At 37.7% G+C, this 21672-nt stretch overlaps 1 protein-coding gene across 13 annotated transcripts in view; it reads right to left on the bottom strand.

The window, feature by feature from the left end:
* The window catches only part of CLOCK (clock circadian regulator), a 121780-nt gene that overhangs the window by 8407 nt on the left and 91701 nt on the right, over nt 1–21672 (bottom strand). For 12 of the 13 annotated variants that reach the window (XM_055294652.2, XM_063610436.1, XM_063610437.1 and 9 more), the window contains 11 exons: nt 20603–20685; nt 20286–20392; nt 17449–17596; nt 16825–16900; nt 13856–13997; nt 13157–13257; nt 12541–12630; nt 8301–8453; nt 7342–7551; nt 6086–6288; nt 1969–2230 (listed from right to left, as the gene is read on the bottom strand). In XM_055294652.2, coding sequence (XP_055150627.1) covers nt 1969–2230; nt 6086–6288; nt 7342–7551; nt 8301–8453; nt 12541–12630; nt 13157–13257; nt 13856–13997; nt 16825–16900; nt 17449–17596; nt 20286–20392; nt 20603–20685 — 1575 coding nt within the window. Of the gene's footprint in view, nt 1–1968; nt 2231–2354; nt 5173–5257; nt 6289–7341; nt 7552–8300; nt 8454–12540; nt 12631–13156; nt 13258–13855; nt 13998–16824; nt 16901–17448; nt 17597–20285; nt 20393–20602; nt 20686–21672 lie in introns of those variants that run through there. The other variant, XR_010113871.1, reaches the window with a different exon arrangement.

Raw genomic sequence — 21672 nt, 5'->3', positions numbered from 1 at the left:
AAAAAAGGCACAGGATTTGCAGACAGAAGCCCTGCATTTGAGTTTTGCTCTGCCATTTACATAAGTAAGCTGTGTGACTTTGGGCAAGACTCAAATATATGAGCCTCTGTTCCTTTCACCAAATTTTTACTTCTGACATGCTGTTCATTAATGTAAAATTTTCAGATACAAAAAAACGTTAACGGAAAGAAAGTGAATTTTTACAATGAAAGTCCTTTCCCCATTACTGACAGTACAACTTGATGCAGGGTTCTTAATTTCAAATGGAGCTGTGGTGGGCGATTTTTGCAAATGTATATGAAAGAAACATGCACAAACACACACACAAAAGAGCAAATCCCTGGCAAACCTTAAAGGCTACTACACTTTGTCAAGGACCTTCAGAGTTTTCTTTCTCTCTTTGTTATTAGGAAAAGCTGTGTAAGGCAAGGACTTCGGGATACTTATGAGCCTTATAAGGTTACAACAGAAGCATGTTTTAGAACTAGATATTACATAATTTAGAAAAGCCAAATTGTGTATTTATTACCTACATACAAGTGTATTTATGAGGGGTATTGCCTGTCTCATTTCTTTGTGGGTCCTATGTCTTTGGGATGCCATCTGAGAATGTTTATTCTTTTAAGGGCCTTTGTTCCTTGACATACTTAGAAGGCTGAGATGTTAAGGCAGTTCCTCTCCTTTTTTAGCTTATGCTTAATTCTCATTGGATACATTTTCCCTACATAATTTAGAACTTGTCTTAAACTGTTGTTATTTCTTTATTTGTAATAGTAGCTACCCCAGTTATGTCTGCAGTATAGGCTTAAGGTCTAAGAGACTGTATGACTCTCAGATATTTAGGCAACTAGCCTGTTTTAGTTTTCTGCATCACAAAGACAAGGATTATATTTGGACCAGGACACAAAGGGTGACAAATTAAGACTATATTTATGCCTGAATATAGAGTACAATAATCACATCACATGTTATATAACTCAGAAATTGATGATAAGTGCCCGGCCTAGATGAAGTGGTCTCTAGTACACATCCAAACAAGCCTACATTCAAAATTGCTCCAGCTAGGCCAGAAGGGGAAAAGGTAGGTTTCTAGTAAGGATCCTGAGGTCCAGATAAGGGTTTTGTTCATTTCTCTGCTGAGGATCTTGCCTAGTGACTTTCTTCTGTATCCTATAGATAAGGAGAGCCTGTCTGATTTATCTACATGATATCTGTGTCTATATTTTGGCTAATCCAAGTGTCTATTACATTTGTCAATATAGCAGTCACAAATAACAGCTAGCTAAGTGCCTTGTCTTATATTCAGTGATTTACAAGCATTATTAATCCATGAGGTATCAACTATTATGACCTCCACTTTACATGTGACGTTTAGCAAGAGTAAGCAACCTGCCAACGGTCACACAGTACGTGGTGCAGCAGTGACTCAACCCCAGGGCCGCTAGACTTTACAGCCCAAGTTCTTAGCTATACATATACTTAGCTCATAGATATACTACACCTCCATGGTATTTCTCCTCTGATATTAATTTACAACTGAAAAATTATAATGATTGAATTCAACAAAATAATTTAAGATAACACCTGTACTAGTAAAAAGAAATCCTGCTCTGTACAGAGTAGAGTTTATGGTAGGCTAGAAAAAGGAGGAAAGAGGTGCTTGCTTAAGTTCCAGAAACTCTAGCCAGAGACTGAGAAAACAGGTGGGCAGGAAGTAAGCCACTCACTCTATCCAGCAGTTCTGATAACTGGGTATGCCCAATGGCGGGTCTAAAGTCTTCCAACGACTGAGCAAGGGAAGAAAAAAAATCGCCAACTAGGACAAGCTTTCTATCTTTGTAGAGATTTAAACTGTACAATAAGCTTTTGTGAATTTTTCACATCATTCACAAAGCTGTTCACTTAATGCTTAATTTCATTATATGAAAGTAAATGAGTTTGAAGCAGCTTCCCCATGCGGAGAATTACCTGTAAAAATTGTTGCGGTGGCTGGGTCAGCTGAGCCTGAGATGGTTGCTGAACTGAAGTGAGCTGCTGCTCCTGGGAGCTCTGCTGCTGCTGCTGCTGCTGCTGCGTTACTGACAATGTCTGTGACTGTTGCTGTTGTGTAGCAAAAGTAGGATATGCAGTCACCACCTGGCCCATGAGCATAGTACTAGGTACCATGACTGCCCCACAAGCTACAGGAGCGGTCACTAATTTGGTCACAAGTTGTTGACCTTGAGAAAATCTGTTAGAAGAAAGAAGGAAAAAAATTGGAGTCCAAAGTACAAGGTATACATCATAAAAGGCAGTGGAGTAAATACTTACCTAAAATAATACCCAATGACATTGCCAATTTAGTTTTTCAAGGCCTGTATATTCCTACTTTGTTTCATTTGAAGATTCCCTTTGGTATAACAGTAAAACAAAAAATTCATACAGCAAGATCAATGTATAACAAAAATACAAAAGGTTTTTGGATATCCACATTCAAAAGAATAAAGTTAGATCCTTACCTCACATCATAGACAAAGATTAACTTGAAATGGACCAAAGACCAAAACATAAGAGCTAATGCTACAAAACTCTTAGAAGAAAACATAGGGGAAAAGCTTCATGACATTGGATTTAGCAATAATTAGCAGTTGGAATTAGCAATGATTTCTTGGATATGATACCAAAAGTACAGGCAACAAAAGAACAGATAAACAGATAAACTGGACTGTATCAAATTAAAAATCTTGTGAATCAAAGGGCACTATCAACAGAGTAAAAAGGTAACTCTCCCATCCCACAGATGGGAGAAAATATCTGCATATCATCTTTCTGATAAGGGATTAGTAACCAGAATGTCTAAGAGCTCCTTCAACTCACCAACAATCAACCCAATTAAAAAAATGGGCAAAGGTCAAACTTGAACAAACATTTCTCCAAAGATACACAAATGGCTAATAAGCACATGAAAAGGTGCTCAACATCACTAATCATTAGGGAAATACAAATCAAAACCACAACAAAAGGCTACTTTACACCCATCAGGATGGCTATTATAAAAAACAAACAACAACAGAAAATGACCAGTGTTGGCAAGCAAGTACAGAAACCTTGTGCAGTGCTGGTGGGAATGTAAAAATGGTGCAGCCACTATGGAAAACAGTATGCAGTTCCTCAAAAAATTTACCATAGGATTACTATATGAAGGAATTCCATTTCTGCTTATATATCCCCCAAAATGAAAGCAGGGACTCAAAGAGATATTTGTACACCCATAATCATAAGCAGCGTTATTCACAGGAGCCAAAAAGTGGAAGTAACCCAAGACTCCATTGACAGACGGAATGAATAAGCCAAACACAGTAGAGTGGAATATTACTTAGCCTTAAAAAGGAAAGAAATTCTGACAATTGCCGTAACATGGATGAACCCTGAGAACATTATCCTAAGTAAAATAAGCCATTCACAAAAGGACAAATACTGTATGATTCCATTTATATGAGGTACTTAGACTAGTCCAATTTACAGGGACAGAAAGTAGAATGGTGGTTGGGGAGAGAAGAATGGGGACTTGTATAATGGGTATGGAGTTTCTGTTTGGGAAGATGAAAAAAGTTCTGGAAATGGTTAGGGGAGATGGTAGCAATCGTACTCAATGACAATGAACTGTATACTTTAAAATGGTTAACATGGTAACTTTTATGTCATTTGTATTTTTCGACAATAAAATTTTTTTTAAATCTATAAAAAAAACCTTTTTCTTTTTATAAAATTACTAGGTTCTAGGGGAGTCAGATATATGTGGCACATGATTCATCTGCTACACTGGCACACAGTTCATGAATAAACAAAGCTATTATAATGTAATTTTTTAAACTCTAGGTTTATACAAGAAATTTACACAAAATTGTATCTTATAAATTTGATTCAAAACCAAATGACATTCTAACAGTGAATAAAAACTCCTCTCAATTTATAAATTTATCAACGCAGCACAGAGTCCTCTGTGCTAGAATTCATTAATTTTTCCCTCTTTCCCGGCTTCCTTTTGCTTTTTGAAATGAAAGAACAATAACACACAAAAAAAGATGCTTCTTTGTGGAACAATATTTCCATTTGCCTTTTCTGTGAGATGAAGTTAGTTTATAACATTGGTCATTACGGTGAGATACGACCCTAACGTACATGTGGCATGACATAACTGTACTTACAAACTCTTTAAAGTATGTAACAATATTACACTTAGTACAGATCTTGAAAATAAAATACCGTATTTTATATACTACACAACCAAATACTTTAATGCAAAACAAAAAAGAATTAAAATTGTCCAGATTAAGAAAGTCCAAAGAAATAAGTAATATTTACAAAGTACACTTAGTCACAGAAATACTAAGTGCTGACTTCTCCGTAATCTTAAATGAAATTAACATCTGAATTAGCCCATGGCTCACTGGTAAATGTGATAACATTTTCTGTAATTTGCTTTCCTGTAACTCACCCTTCTGCAGCTTTGTATACTCTGGGCTCCCTCTGCTCAGAACGCCTCCCTAGACTCCATGCCACACCCACACCTAAAGCCAAGCTCAAGTCTTGAAGAGTCAGGGCAAGTATCTTTGCCTTGGTGAAGCTTTCCTGACCACACCTTTATTCACCTGCTTGCCTCAACCCATGAAACTGCTTACAAAAACAAAACAAAATAAAACAAACAAAAAACTGCTCACTTCCTTCTTTCTAAAGACCTCTGAAGTATTCATCACACCAAACAATACTGATTTGTTTATCTTTCTATTGCTTTTACTAGTTTGGTCTTTCCCTTGGGGAAGGGATGATGCCATACTCATCTAGGTAGGCCTTCAAATGTTTGCTAAGATGTGGTTTCTGTCCCCTTCAAAAGATAGATGTTCAGAGAAATGCAACTTAAAACCACAATTAAATATCACCTTACCCAGCCAGACTGGCCATTACTAAAAAGTCAAAAAACAATAATGTTGGTGCAGATGTGGTGAAAACACTTACACACTGCTGGTGGGAACGTGAGATTTCTCAAAGAACTAAAAGTAGATCTACCATTTGATCCAGCAATCCCACTACCGGGTATCTACCCAAAGGAAAAGAAGTCACTGTATCAAAAAGACACCTGCATACATATGTCTATCGCAGTACAATTCACAATTCCAAAGATATGGAATCAACCTAAGTGCCCATCAACCAGTGAGTGGAGAAAGAAAATGTGGTATGTATACACCATGGACTACTACTCAGCCATAAAAAAAAGAACAAAATAATGCATTTTGCAGCAACTTGGATGGAGCTGGAGGCCATTATTCTAAGTGAAGTAACTCAGGAATGGAAAACCAAATACCATATATTCTCACTTGTAAGTGGGAGCTAAGCTATGGGTACAGCAAAGGCATACAGAGTGATATAATAGACTTTGGAGAAGGATGGTGGGGGTGAGGGATAAAAAACTACATATTGGATAGAATGTGCACTGCTCAGGTGATCAGTGCACTAAAATAAGTCATAGATGGTTGTTTTTCCAGAGCAGTCCCCAAAACCTCCCTGTAATACATAATTAAGCACTTGAGCACTGAAATGAAGACACCAAGATCTGTGTTCAGAGCTCCCTTCCTCATCACCTTAACTAGTTATAGATCCCTTGGCTGATTACGAAAACTCACTTTTTTCTTATCTGGGAAATAAAAGGCGGCCCTCACGTACATTTAAGTTTAATAAATGACAATTTGAGATAATATATTTTGAGCATTTAACAAACTTAAAAAAGGTAAGCTACCCTAATCACTGTTACTACATGGAAATTCTCTAGCATCTATATTGAAAAGACAAAAGCTTCACAGTGACACAGAGCCTGTCATAAACCTTTTCTAACAGTGTGCTGTAGAATTTGTATTCTATAATATTTTGTAGCATATTTTTAGACAAGAAAAAAATTTGTTGTTACCCTTTAATTATGCAGTCTTTAAACAATGAATACATTCTGTGTTTTTATTTCAAATTTAAGAACACTGGCTGCAGTGAGCAAATTATTATTTTCTAATCAATCGGTTTACAATTTTCAAAATAACAAATGAAATATGACAACTACCTTATCTGCCTGTCCTGAGTGAATGTAGTTACTGCAGCACTCTGGGTGCTGTTTTGTGGCATACTAGATGGAATCTGGACCATGCTTCCGGCTGCAGGCTGAGAAATCACCATAGTGTTATACAGTGGGGCTGTAAGAGTGCTCTGTGTCTGACTGGGTAGAGATGTTTGCTGACTGTGCCCACTCAGTACATTTTGTTGACTCTGTTAAAAATAAAGAGAGATTTTATAGACAGATTAACTGAAAATAATTATTTGAGAAGTATGCTAGAATTCATCATTCTAACAATATGACAATATGACAGAGAAAGAAGTGGCAGGATATATTACTCTGGGAGAAAGATAACCACAAAGGAATGACTCGTGGTAATTGAGAATGAATTAGTCTTGAATATGGAAGGCAAGCTATGACTTTAGAAAGGAGTGTGATTGTAATAGAGATGATATAAAATATATCCAAAGAATTTCTGTTAAATGCCCAAAGTGAATGACTAATTAGTGGGCATTTTTCTATTTTTCATTTAAATCCTTGAGATTTATAGTCACAGATGTACAATAATTACCAACATTTTCTGGAATATTCAATAAACTATTATGCCCCCTCCCCCAACAGTCTATTCTGCACATATGGGAACAGGCTTCCTGGTCAGCCTCTTAAGCAAGTCGTACCTTTTAAACACACAGAAATAGTCTAAGTTACAAGAACTTGGTATAACTACTAGACTACATCTTTAAACAGATTGTGACATATTTTAAAGCTTGGCCAGGCGCAGTGGCTCACACCTGTAATCCCAGCACTTTGGGAAGCGGAGGTGGGTGATTACCTGAGGTCAGGAGTTCGAGATAAGCCAGGCCAACATGGTGAAACCCCATCTCTACTAAAAATACAAAAATTAGCCTGGTGTGGTGGTGGCTGCCTGTAATCCCAGCTGCTCAGGAGGTTGAGGCAGGAGAATCGCTTCAACCCAGGAGGCAGAGGTTGCAGTAAGCTAAGATCACACCATTGCACTCCAGCCTGGGCAACAGGAGCAAAACTCCGTCTCAAACAAAAAAAAAAAAAAAAAAAAAAAGCTGAAAATACTTGATACTAACATGATTTGCACAAAATATTTTAAAAATCACTCTCAATACTGTACTTTCTAAATACTATTAAATTTTGAAATGATATTTTATCATTAGAGCTTTATTTCTGTTTCAGCGATAGTGTGCCTTCCAACCACTGATCACTCCATAGCCCGCTGTGCTCAGTAACATTACCTGAGTTGGTGTACTCTGTAACGTCTGTTGTTGTATCATGTGCTGGGTTGTGCCAATGTGTCCAGTATTCATTCCACTTTGAATCTGGTTAGTAGGAACAACTTGGCCTTGCATATTTATAGGCGCAAGTTGCTGGATGTTAGATGAATTTCCAGAAGAAAGTTGAACGGAACCAAAATTCAACCCAGGATTTGATTGTTGCAAAAACATCTTTAAAAATAAAGATTATGTTAAAATGAGCTTTGTAGACTGAAAAGAAGAACGAGCATTAAAAAGAAGGCAAAATCAAGCTACAAAGTACGTTTAAAAAGCAAGTAACAAGGCTAAGTCACTTTGAAGAATTAGCAATAAATAAGTAGTGAATAAAATACGAAACTTTATATTCAATCCTTCAGTTATCTTAATTTTATCATGTTTCCAATTGTTAGAAAAAGTGTAACCAGTGTTGGTCTGTGGACTGACAGCTCTGTATCACTTACCATTTATAATTTATAATATCAGACAGAAGTAGTTTTCACTCCAAGTTTCCCTTTACCAAAGTCATAGTCTCCTAGAGTGGTTGGTCATATAAGACTAATTTGAATCATACATACTGGTAGCTTAATAAAAATATTACTGATGATTGATTTATAAGTTCTGTATCCAAGATGTACCTAAAACTTTATGTAAAATATAATTTTTATATTATGGACTCAAACTTACTAAAATTTGGACTGGTAAAAAAAGATGACTGGAGAAACAAGGATGTTCACAGAAATACCCTCAGGAATGAATTTTCTTTAGAGACTGTAAGTATAATCATACTGAGTAGGTAACCAGTGAATATTTATTGAACTGAATTGATAAAACATATCTCTTGCATCTCACTTAATTCAGAGAAGTTAATTTTCCTAGAAATCCAAAATTTCCTAGAAATCCCAAAATGGGATGCTTTGTTTGTATTCAAATACAACAATTACCTGCAGCCCCTGACCATGGACCATCTGAAGTTGTTCTTGAATTTTTCTTAGTTCTTCTTGTTGCCGATGAATATTTGCTTCTATCATGCGTGTCCGTTGTTCCAATTGGTCTTTCAGATGTTGCATGGCTCCTAATTGAGCTGAAAACTGAAACTAAAGTACCACGTATGGAAAAAGTGTAATATATTTTAGAATTACTTACTCCTTGTAATTGCACAATGTGAAAAGTAAGCAGTATAACATGAGTGAAGGATGTTGTGCTACTTAGGCCCCTTAGTTTCCAATCCACCCATCTTTGCTCTGCTTTGTAATATTGGACCTGGACCTTCAAAGTATTTCTCCTTTGCCAGCAGGCACAAAGTTATCCACATCAGTAGGTGGTGCTGGAGGGACACTGCCAAGAAAGTGCTCAACTCCTGGTTCTGGTGCTTTTCCTTCTTGCTCTTACGTCAGGGTGCCAACGGGAAGCTTCCCAGTTAGCCTTGTCAGCTCCCCAGCGGGTGGCTTTTCAGCAAGTCTCAATGACATCCTAGTGGGCAGCTTCCCTGCAAGCTTTACCAGTACCCCAGCTGATGGCTTCCAGCTCTCTAGCTCTAATCTGTGGCATGTCAGTGAACTTCTCTATTATCCAGTTGCTATAGTCACATTTGCCCCCAAAAGATCTGCATCTTAGCCTGGTATGGGGGAAGAGAGGTTAGGAGCTTGTGGGGAGTCTTCTAAGTATGTTCCTTCCTTAGGTACTCTCCATCTACCTTACAGTTAGTGGCTGCTCTCTGCATCTGCTAGTTCTATATTTTTTTTTTTTTTTTTTTTTTTTTGAGACAGGATCTCACTCTGTCACCCAGACTGGAAAGCAGTGATGCAATCATGGCTCTCTACAGCCTTAACTTTCTGGGTTCAAGAGCTCCTCCCATCTCAGCCTCCCCAGTGGCTGGGACTACAGGCATGCGCCACCACATCTGGCTAATATAAAAATATATTCTTTTGTACAAACGGGGTCTTGCTATGTTGCCCATGCTGGTCTTGAACTCATTGGCTCAAGAAGTCCTCCTACTTCAGCCTTCCAAAGTGCTGAGAATACAGGCATGAGCCACCACACCCGGCCTTATTCCTATATTCTTTAGGTTCTCTTTACTTCTTTTAGGAGTTAATCTGTGTTACCAGTTAATAATTTTTTATATTATTCCTGTTCAAATTTCTGGTATGCTTCTGGCTTCTGACTGGATACTGACTGATTACACATACACCCTGGATTTACAAGACCTGAGCTCATATTGTGGCTACCATTTACTGGAAAAAAATTTAACTTTTTTTTTTTTTTTTTGAGACAGAGTCACCCAGGCTGGAATGCAGTGGTGTGATCACAGCTTATTGCAGCCTCAACTACCCAGGCTCAGGCAATCCTCCCACTTCAGCCTCCCAAGTGGCTGGGACTACAGGCATATGCCACCATGCCTGGCTAATTTTTTTTTTTAAGAGATGGGGTCTCACTATGTTGCCCAGTCTGGTGTTGAACTCCTCAGCTCAGACAATCCTCCCACAAGCCACCATGCCCAGCCTTATTTAACTTCTTAGTTTCATTTCTACCCCTTAACAGAGGAAAAAGTAGTCTGCACCTGGAGTTAATTTGTATCAATTTCTGTCATCCCTAGAATGTCCTCTATGTGTACATGAGTAGAATTACCCAAAGTTGCAAAAATCTGACAGATAACCAATAATAATATTTTCACTTCTGTCTTCAATGGAAACTATCCTCAGGTGAGTATAGAACATGGGCTTTTAAAGACTAGGCAAGTATGAATGAATAAACGCATATAGGAATGAAAATAAAATTATGTTTTCAATCTTATTTCACCGTTTTACTTGAGTCATGAGCAGCTCCTATTTTCTTCTGCTTATAATTTACCCACATTTGGTGATTCATCTCTTAAGTCTACACAGGCTCTTTAATTATTCCCATGAATTTTCAGTATATGATATAGTATAAGAGCAGAAAGAGTTTCACTTTATTGGAAGGAAATCTGTCTTAAAGTAGCCTCTTACAGTGAACTGTATGTAAAAGTGAGAAATGTCCTTCCCATCCAAAGCTTTTTAACTCTATCTTCAATAGTTTGTATTCGGGATACTAAATTACATTTCAGGGCACACAACTTTGATTTCAGAAATTAACAATAACCGGACCATATCATATATTAAGTGGTTGAGAAAATATTAAAAATTTAGTACCTCAACTCCCTCAAGCTTTTTTTTTTTTTTTATATTAGTCAAAATGTTATAATTATGGCCGGGCATGGTGGCTCACAGCTGTAATCCCAGGACTTTGGGAGGCCGAGGTGGGCAGAATGCTTGAGTCCAGGAGTTTGAGACCAGCCTGAGCAACATGGCAAAACCCTGTCTCTACTAAAAATATAAAAATTAGCCGAGTCTGGTGGCATGTGCCTGTAGGCCCAGCTACTCAGGAGGCTGAGGCGGGATCGCCTGAGCTCAGGAAGCAGAGGTTTCAGTAAGCCAAGACTGCACCACTGCACTCCAGACTGGGTGACAGGGTGAGGCATCATCTCAAAAAAAAAAAAATAAAAAAGTTACATTTATGTCATACAAATGTTATTTTATTATAACTACAGTTATTTATACCTTTGGACAAACATTATATTGCTATCACTTAAAAGATTTCTATCAAGTACAAAAAGAAAATAGTAACAAACACAGAAGGCAGGATAACAGGAAGTAAAATTACAGAACTAAGAGGCAAAGCATTTGGCTTTATTGGTGAACAAAATGTGAGATGTGAATGCTTACTAACATTTTTGACATAGTACATATCCTTTATTTCATGAAAATATCCCCATAACATGTTAAGAAATGCTTTAGAATCCTGAGATTAAAAAACTAATAATATAGAAAGTATGTATCTCCTATATGTATGATTTAATATATAACCATATAAGATGGAGCTATTTTTTTTTTTTTTTTTTGAGATGGAGTCTTGCTCTGTCACCCAGGCTGGAGTGCAGTGGCGCGATCTCAGCTCACTGCAAGCTCCGCCTCCCAGGTTCACGCCATTCTCCTGCCTCAGCCTCTCTGAGTAGCTGGGACTACAGGCGCCCGCCACCACGCCCGGCTAATTTTTTGTATTTTTAGTAAAGACGGGGTTTCACCGTGGTCTCCATCTCCTGACCTCGTGATCCGCCCGCCTCGGCCTCCCAAAGTGCTGGGATTACAAGCGTGAGCCACCGCGCCCAGCCAAGATGGAGCTATTTTAAAAAAATACTGTTTTTACTTATTATTAATGATCATTCCTTGAAATCAAGACCTGCTAAGGTATATTTAATGCCAAACAAAACAGAAAAGTTGAAGAAAAATACTACTTCTCTGTAGTATTTTTAATGTGTTTGAGGCACTGAATGAGTACAGAGTCATAAATTACAAGTTGGGAAGTTAGGCTCCAAAGTAACATAGCATCACTCTTGGAATCACTCCCCCCTTTTTTTTTGGCTACTTTCCACATTCAGGCCTCCTTCTGGACTTAGGCCAAGAAACAATTCTCCTAGAAAGTTTTCTTTCACTTCCTCAGGTTGCATTAAGGATTCACACAATCTGCTTACATATCAACTTACATACTTTCAGCACAGGCAATATAACATGGTATTGTAGGTATCTGTCATTCCCTCTAGATGTAATGGTATTTTAGTACATATATTTGTACTGTCAGCATCTGCAATGCCTGTTACACACAAGGAATTCAATAAATATCGAAAGAATGAATATACAAATAAAGTTACTCAATTCTTCCAATATTCATAGGAAGAACAAAATGAACAGCTACATTTCATCCTTAATATCTTTATGTCTATAGTGTTTCTCAATGAGGGAGTGTTATAGCATATTAGGCAGGACAATTCTTTGTTGTGCAAGACTCTTATGCATCCTGAAAGATATTTAGTATTCCTGGACCATGCTCACTAAAGGCCAGTGATACCCCACAATCATTACAACAATCAAAAATGTCCCCAGATATCCTAAATGACCCCAGTTAAGATTCACTGCATCTGTAACCGTGTGTGTGTGTGTGTGTGTGTGTGTGTGTGTGTGTGTGTGTGCACGCGCTCCTACCTCAGCCTCCCAAGTAGCTGTGGCTACAGGTGCTTGCCAGCAAGCCTGGATTTTTTAAAAAATTACATTAGCTTAAAAGCAATTTATCATTTTCAAATACACAAATGAAACAAAAACCAAAAAATACCTGAGACATGCCTTGTGGAATTGGTAAATTTGTAGCTTGAGACATCACTGGCTGCGTTAATGATGAACCAACAGACTGGGAATTTATGGACTAGATAGAGCAAAATAAAAAATAACATTGAAGCGATTCTCATTCCCATACATGAGTACTTCCAGCAGAAATTTCAATATGATATTCATATTAATAAACTTACCATTTGCCTCATACTTTTGTTAGCTGAATACAGCTATGTCTTCCCATCTATACTGGAAAGGCCTGTTCCCTATTTATTTTTTATTTTCCAAGGAACTTCCTACAGTACCTTGAACAAGCTCTCAATAAAAGTTGGCCAGACTTAAGACAATTGGTATTTGAACTTAGACATAAAACAGCTATCAATTATGAGCTTTCCACAATTAAAAAAAACTAACATTTTACTTGAAAAATAATTAAAAGGACCAATACATAAGACAACCACTTCATACAAAAAAAGGAAGTCTTGAGTAAGTGTCATATATCAGTAACTATTTTGATCTTCACAAAGAGGGCTAACAAATAGATGAATTTCTGGAGATTTAGATCATTTTTCTCCCCTTAATAAGTCTTTATTCAGAAGAATATCCACTAAAGAGCTTACCTGACTACTAAATGATGACCTTCTTTGCACCATCTTCTCATGAGCTGGTAAATGCTGCCTGGGCGGAGTGCTCGTATCCGTCGGGATCTTGGTTGGTGTTGCTGAAGTTAGTCAACAATATCAGAAGAGCATTAGTACTTTATAAAATATAGTTTTTAAAGATTAATCTCAAAATGTATTTCAGTTAATAAAAATGGCTTTTGAATTATTTTTCCAAACCATTCAATGAAAGTGAAGTCCATGACAGATGATTCAATGTAGTTACTGCTATCTTTTTATGAGCACAAAGAAAGTATTTGAAATAGGAAAATTTTAAATACAAAAAGTTACTAATTTAATGACAATTATACGAGTCTTCATAAAGAGAAGACAATAAAAAACTTTCAAAAAAGCAAACCTAAGAACACTTACTGGCCCTACAGTAAAAAACACAATAAATAGTTGCCTTTCTTTTTGAGGGATGATTAAAAACACCCCCACCACCATTACCACCTATATATTTTAATAGGCTACGTGAAGAACTTAATTCTTTGCTAAAAGTGGGCAATGTGCCTTTAATTCACTGGAAAGGTTAATACATTTCAGAAATGTAAAAACCTATAATTTTAAAGAAGCGTTTGATGAGAAATGCTGATATAAGTAACTAAAAGTTTAATTAGTTACTTTAAAGGAAGTCTGCTTTGAAGCAAGGGTACTCACAGGAAGGGTCTGAGACTGCCGTGTGAGATGATTTTCTTGAACTCCGAGAAGAGGCAGAAGGGGTTGGGCTGTGATCAAATCTTTCCAATGCTTCCTTGAGACTGACTGTGTTTATACGATTATCTGACCCAGAATCTTGGCTCTATGTAGACAGAGTAAAATAAATGTTTTCTTGTGGTTCAGTTCAGAGATCTCAAATTCACAATACTGTTAACAACAACAACAAAAAAATCAGTTTTTGTCTATAACAAGGCAAAAGTACCTGTATGTACATACACATGTAAAGAAATGAAAATTTATGTGTTATAGCCAGAAAGTTTTGGCTTCATTTTCTATTTAAAGAAACAGAAGAAGAATGAAGTTGGAATCTCTTACACCATATACAAAAATTAACTCAAGACCAGGTGTGGTGGCTCACACCTGTAATCCCAGCACTTTGGGAAGCTGAGGCAGGTGGATCACCTGAGGTCAGGAGTTTGAGACCAGCCTGGCCAACATGGTGAAACCCCGTCTCTACCAAAAATACAAAAATTAGCCAGGCATGGTGGTAGGTGCCTGTGATCCCAGCTACTTGGGCGGCTGAGGCAGGAGAATCCCCTGAACCGAGGAGGCGGACGATGTAGTGAGCTGAGATCTTGCCACTGCATTCCAGCCTGGGCAAAAGAGCGAGACTCCATCTCAGAAAAAAAAAAAAAATTAACTCAAAATGAATCAGAGACCTAAACGTTAACAGCTAAAACTACATAACTCTTACAAGAAAACACAGGGGAGAAAGCCAGGTGAATGCCTGTGGTGCCAACTACCCAGGAAGCTGAGGCAAGAGAATTGCTTAAAGCCCAGGAGCTAGAGTTTCATAGTTTCATACAGTGATACTAATCTTTCCCATCACCAATGTTTCTTTCTCCATCAGCTCATTCTCATCAGTATACAAACATGCTGTTATTTCTCCCAACTTAAAAAAAAAAGGCAAAAACTTCCTTTAAGCCCACTTTCCCTTCCTACCACTGCCCCATTTCTCTTCTCTTTATAGCAAAACCCCTCCCTATTCACTGTCCCTAATTCCCCCATCCTGGAAAATTGTCTTTTAAACCAACTCTAATCATGCTTTCACTCACACTACTACTCCACAGAATCTGTTCTTATTGATCACCAATGAATTAAATGTTAAAGTCAATGCTCAGTTCTCAACACTCATCTAAAATTTAACTTATTTCAGCTGAATCTGATAAAGTTGATCATTCACTCCTCACTGATAACTCTTGTCTTCTAAGTAACTTCCTGGTTTTATTCCTAACTTACTAGCTATTACCCCCCGTTGTTGATTCTTCCTTGTCTCCATCACCTCTTAATATTGGAGTGCTCCAAGACACGCCCATCCCCTTGGTGATCCCATCAAAATTCACAATTTTCAAAGCATCCACACACTGAAGTTTCTCAAAAATATCTCAGAAGGACCTCGTCCCTAAACCCCAGGTGGATCATGATGCTGGCAGTAAACATGGTGGGAAAGTAGACATAGCTGGAGTGTATTTTGGAAATAGGGCTAATTTAGGATTTACTAGGATTGAATCTTTGCATAAGGGAAAAAGAAGGATAATTAATCTCTGTATTACTTCAGTTTTCATAATGGTCCCCTAATCAAGGAACCCTAGATTTTAAGACCTTTTCTCAGAAAATAATGTCTTTTACCAAAACATACTATGTCTTCTTCTTCTAAACATACAAAACCTCTTTGGAAAAGTTCTTTCACGTGGGATCCATGAAAGCAGGGAAGTTGTTTGCATTATTCAGTGCTATATTCTCAGTATCTAGATCCATGCCGGGTAGAAGGTACTTTATAACATTTGTCGAATGACTGAATGACATCCACCATATTGTCCCCTGGAATGCTGCCTATTTAACTCAAGTTTTATATAGATTTTTGACTCTTTTCATTCTGCTTATTTTCTGCAGGTCCAAAAATACTGTGGTAGGCAATTTCTGACATGGCTCACAATTCCTGCCTTCTGGTATTCAAGCCCTTGCATAATCCTCCCATCTTAAGTGTGGGCTGGATCTACTGATTTCCTTCTATAATGCATAGAATAGACAAAAGTGGTGAGATATCAATTCTGTGATTAGGTTACAAAAGACTATGACTTCCATCTTGCAGGTAGTTTCCCTGGCTCATCTTGCATGTTTGCTCTGATGGAAAAGGTCACCTGGAAAGGAACTGAGGATAGCCTTCAGGCAGCAAGAAACCAAGGCCCTCAGTCCAACTGCCTATGAGGAACTGAAGTGTGCCCAGCAACCACTAAGTGAGGTGGAAACAGATTCCACCTCAGTTGAACTTTGAGATGACTGTGGCTCCCACCAACACCTTGATTACAGCCTCATGACAGAATCTGAAGTAGAGGGTCCAGCTAAACTGTGCCTGGAATCTTGACTCAACAAACTAGGAGATAATAAGTGTGTTGTTTTGTATCACTAAATTTTGGAGTAAGTTGTTACACAGCTATAGATAACTAATATACTACACTTCTGACCTGATATAACAAAAAAGAAACCAGAGTTCCAATTCTGACTATAATTTCCCAGCCAGTGTCTTTAGAGAAGATTTTTCTTCCCCTCTTGAAACCCCAATTTCAGTATTTTCAAAGTGGGGATATTACCTACCCGATAAAAATATCTGAAGTGTAAATTATATTTCACAATTCATATAAATAACCTAGCCAGAGACCAGTACATCACTGGGAATAAATGGTAGTTTTAATCTGAGATCAGATATGTCTCTCATCCAGTTTTCTTTTTAGAGGCAGGTGAGACTCTAAAATATTAAATTAAAAATAAGTAGTAAAGTATAATCACATCCCTGTTATAAGTGAGGAAATAAAATATTTTTGAAAAATAGTTTTCCTATTAATTGAGTTTCATCTTTTATTGGGGAGAAATTAAAAATAATTTTTTTTTTTAAATTATAAGAAACATACTTTGTCAGCAGCTGTCTCAGGAAGAGACTCTTCAATGCCAAGTTCTCGTCGTCTTTCAGCCCTAACTTCTGCATAACTACAAATGGAAAAAATAATCAAATTTTAGTGTTTGGTCATTCATTTAAAATACTGCACAGCTGTAACTATTCGGTGTTGTTATGTGTCTCATCTGTTCATCTAGACTATTTGCTATGTGCTACACAAACTTAAAATATACCTATAATGTCTTAATTTAACTTGCATTTTTCTAGGTATCTTAAAGTTTCATACACTGCTGTAAATGATCCATAACCACATAATACTTAAATTAAGAAAAGCTAAATAAAGGAAGTGTATGCTTATCTACCTACAGTTTTCCTTTTACATGACTGACACTACTACATAAATGACAGTAACAACTTCTGCTGTAAAGCACAAAATTTATATCAAGGCTTATATATCTATATCATTCCTATATTTATATATAATGCCTATAAGTAAATTTAATAATATATTGAAAGGATCTATCAGCAATTGAGAAAAGAGCACTTTGTAGTTCTTTAACAACTTACGCATAAAAGTTACATTGCCAAAATCATCATAGGATGTTACAATAATTCAGAAATTCTCTAAAAGAATTATTACCTTACTACAGTGTGAGTACAAACAATAAACTCTGGCCTTGAATTCCACTGATGGTAAGTGATGTAATAATGAGTCTGAAGCCAAATCCACTGTTGCCCTTTAGTCAGGAACCTATAATAACATGATTTGCCTTTCCCATATTGCATTACTAAAAGGAAAATAGAAAAATATTTTTTCTTTAATTCATATTATATAAAGATTCTGTTTTTTAACCAAAAGCTATCATTTACATTTAAGTTTACACATACTATTATTTTTCTGGCCTTTTGATAACATATGTCCATGTGAAAATGTGATTCTTTAGAGCTAGTTTAAGGTCCCAAGCAATTATCAGATCTATAGTGCCCAAGTCACAGCTAGTCACTGCTGATCTTACAATCTTTCCATACACAATTAATACTTAAGAATTCACACTGCTGACTTCCTCTTGCCTAGATATACAGAGGGTAATAACAATAAATAATCACCCCTGAGTTTTTTCTCCTAACTACTCTGGCAGGCACAGAATCTTTGAAGCATTTAATTTTAAACCTTAACCAAAATCAAAATAACTTCACTGTCTGAAGTAACTGAGTGCAGTAACTGCCAAAACATGTGCTGTGGATTTTAAGTTCTGAAGCCTTTTAACAGATATTAAACAAAAAAATGGGTTTTGGGCTGGGTGTGGTGGCTCACGCCTGTAATCTCAGAACTTTGGGAAGCAGAGGTGGGCGGATCACTTGAGGTCAGGAGTTTGAGACCACCCTGGCCGACATAGTGAAATCCCATCTGTACTGAAAATACAAAAATTAGCCAGGCATGGTGGCACGTGCCTGTAATCCCAGCTACTCAGGAGGCTGAGGCAAGAGAATGACTTGAACCCGGAAGGTGGAGGTTGCAGTGAGCTGAGACACGCCACTGCACTCCAGCCTGGGTGACAAAGCAGGACTCCATCTCAAAAAAAAAAAAAAAAAAAAAAAAAAAAGGGGTTTGTAGTTAAATTAATTTGGGAAACGTTTTGTTAAATAGGTGTCTTCAGTTTTCTCAAAACCTGAGTATGCTAATGCATGTACAGATTCTCTGAGGGATTATGAAGTGTTTCCCCGTCTTCCTTGACTATAAAGTCTTTTTTTTTATGGACTAACATTCGGTGGAACAAACCTTAGGAAATGCTAGTCAAGAATCTCTCAGCCGGGCGCGGTGGCTCACGCCTGTAATCCCAGCACTTTGGGAGGCTGAGGCGGGTGGATCACGAGGTCAGGAGATCGAGACCACGGTGAAACCCCGTCTCTACTAAAAATACAAAAAAATTAGCCGGGCGTGGTGGCGGGCGCCTGTAGTCCCAGCTACTCGGAGAGGCTGAGGCAGGAGAATGGCGTGAACCCGGGAGGCGGAGCTTGCAGTGAGCCGAGATTGCGCCACTGCACTCCAGCCTGGGTGACAGAGCAAGACTCCGTCTCAAAAAAAAAAAAAAAAAAAAAAAAAAGAATCTCTCAATCTGTCCCTCCACCCCCCAACCCCACCGCCACCACCTCTCACTCTCTAAGGAGGAAATCAAGGTCTACAAACAAACTTGCTGTCCAAAGTTACCCAGCTAGTTAATAGAGGTATCAGCTCTTTATACAACGTCATGGTGCTTAATGCCCACATCTTTTGTGCTGAAATGACTTTACTCTGAAAATTTTCCATAGAGTTAATGCTGTTATACAACCTGCTTCATTTTTGTACAGAGAGGTTTATAACAGCAGCATAAAACGTCATGAAAAGGTCTAAAGTATCTAGTTAGGCTTTAGTGAACACTCAAGAGGGTAAGCATCTGGGAGGAGGATCAGAGAAGCAAATAAAATATATCATGAAGACAAACCTCATCATTAAAACAAACTTCTAAAATAAATACATGTGATAAAAAGAGTAGGCCTAGGCTCCAATCCTGTCTCTGCCACCAATGAGCTATGAAATTATGAGTGAATTACTTAGCCTTACTGTGTTCTCAGCTTACTCATGAAGATAATAATAGTATCTACCTTTTAGAACTGTGATGGAGATGCTGGGCGCAGTGGCTCACGCTTGTAATCCCAGCACTTTGGGAGGCCGAGGCGGGCGGATCACGAGGTCAGGAGATCGAGACCACGGTGAAACCCCGTCTCTACTAAAAATACAAAAAATTAGCCGGGCATGGTGGCGGGTGCCTGTAGTCCCAGCTACTCCGAGAGGCTGAGCCAGGAGAATGGTGTGAACCTGGGAGGCGGAGCTTGCAGTGAGCCGAGATTGCGCCACTGCACTCCAGCCTAGGTGACAGGGCGAGCCTCCGTCTCAAAAAAAAAAAAGAACTGTGATGGAGAATAATGGAGATAATAGATGTAAAGTGTTTAGAACAGTGCCTGGTACAAAGGATGATAATGCTCCTGCTCTAACAACAATAATAATAAGCAGATAACACCAAGCACTCACTATGAGCTTTCTAAGACAGATTTTTCCAAACATGTACCTAGCTCCTGAAAAGATTCACATGCCTCAAAATCAAGATTTAGGAAACAATACTCCAAAAGTTTGAAGTATTACAATTTTCAAAGGAATCTACTGCTCTTACTCCAGATATAGAGCTCACATGCTTCACAACAAGGTGTATTAGATGCAATATTATAAAATTCTACTTATTATAAAAATAGGAACAAGTTTAATTTAAACTTGATCTATGATTCCTACTAGATTGGTTACATACATAAAGCAAAATCTTTTAGCATATTTCAAAAATGTGAAAATGATTATAAATCTGTGTCTTACTACCTATCATTTCAGGACAGGACTTCTGCTTATATAAACAGTTATTATCACCAGAAATGTTAAAATCTACTTACAGTGCTCATGACATTTTGCCAAATTTTCTAGGTCATCCACATGATAGTAATCATAGCCTGATGTTCCCAGAACTTCAAATGGCAAATACCCTATTATGGGTGGTGCCCTAAATTACACAGAAAACAATCATTATTATAAGTTTTTCCTTAATAAGAAATATTCCAACTAGAAATAAAATGGGGGGGGGCTTTATTTCTCAAAAAATGGGAACAGGTTTCAAAGTCCTAATTTAAAAAAAGTTTGCCCTTGATCCATTAATTTCAAGAATTATATAACATGACTATTACCTTTTCATGGAATTTAAAAATGGAATTACCTGTGATCTAGAAACAGAAACTTCCATTCTAAACTATGTCTAGATGTAAACTCTTCATTGGGTTCTTCAACAGTGCACATTTCCTACAAATAAATAATTAAAATTTATAAATACTTTGTGTCCTTAAGAATATTAAATATTGCTACATATAAAAATAAGTCATGGCCAGGTGTGGTGGCTCACACCTGTAATCCTAGCACTTTGGGAGGCTGAGGTGGGCAAATCACTTAGGTTAGGAGTTTGAGACCAGCCTGGCCAACACGGTGAAACCCGATTTCTACTAAAAATACAAAAAATAGCAGGGCACGGTGGCGGGCACCTGTAATCCCAGCTATTCGGCAGGCTGAGGCAGCAGAATCACTTGAACCCAGGAGGTGGAGGCTAAATAAATAAATAAATAGTCATTACTAGATAACTTTTCCTAAATAAATTAGTTGTTTCTATGTATGTATGTATATATTTACTTATTTCTTTGTTTGAGACAGGGTCTCACTCTGTCGCTCAGGCTGAAGTACAGTAGTGGGATCTCAGCTCACTGTAGCCTCAACATCCTAGGCTCAAGCGATCCTCCTGCCTCAGCTTCCCAAGTAGCTAGGACTATAGTGATGCACCACCACGCCCGGCTAATTTTTGTATTTTTATTTGTAGAGGTGGGGGTCTCACTATGTTGTCTAGGCTGGTCTTCAACTCCTGGGCTCAAGCAACCTGCCCACCACAGCCTCCCAAAGTGCTGGGATTCTAGGCATAAGCTAAAATGCAGGCCCTTCTAAACAAGTTAATACATTTTAATTTTCCAGTACTAAAGAATGTGGTAATAAATAACCTTTAGATGCAAGCTTTTGGGTGGGTACTTCTCACTCTACACATTTTCCATTCACACATGCCTATAAACCCTTATTCAAAATTCAAACCCCTCTCCTGAATTACAGTTCCATATTTCCAAATATCTGAATGTCCTCATACATCTCAAATTCAATATGTCCTAAAATAAACTAATTGCTTTACTCCTCACACCCAGTCACACAATTTTCCATATTATTCTATACATGTGTAGTGGCCAGTGTCTAGAA

Source organism: Symphalangus syndactylus, chromosome 10 (genome assembly GCF_028878055.3).
Source record: "Symphalangus syndactylus isolate Jambi chromosome 10, NHGRI_mSymSyn1-v2.1_pri, whole genome shotgun sequence".
In the NCBI taxonomy this organism is placed as follows: Eukaryota; Metazoa; Chordata; class Mammalia; order Primates; family Hylobatidae; genus Symphalangus; species Symphalangus syndactylus.
The sequence above is the reverse complement of the archived record's forward strand: the minus strand, read 5'-3'. Positions and strand labels throughout refer to the sequence as shown.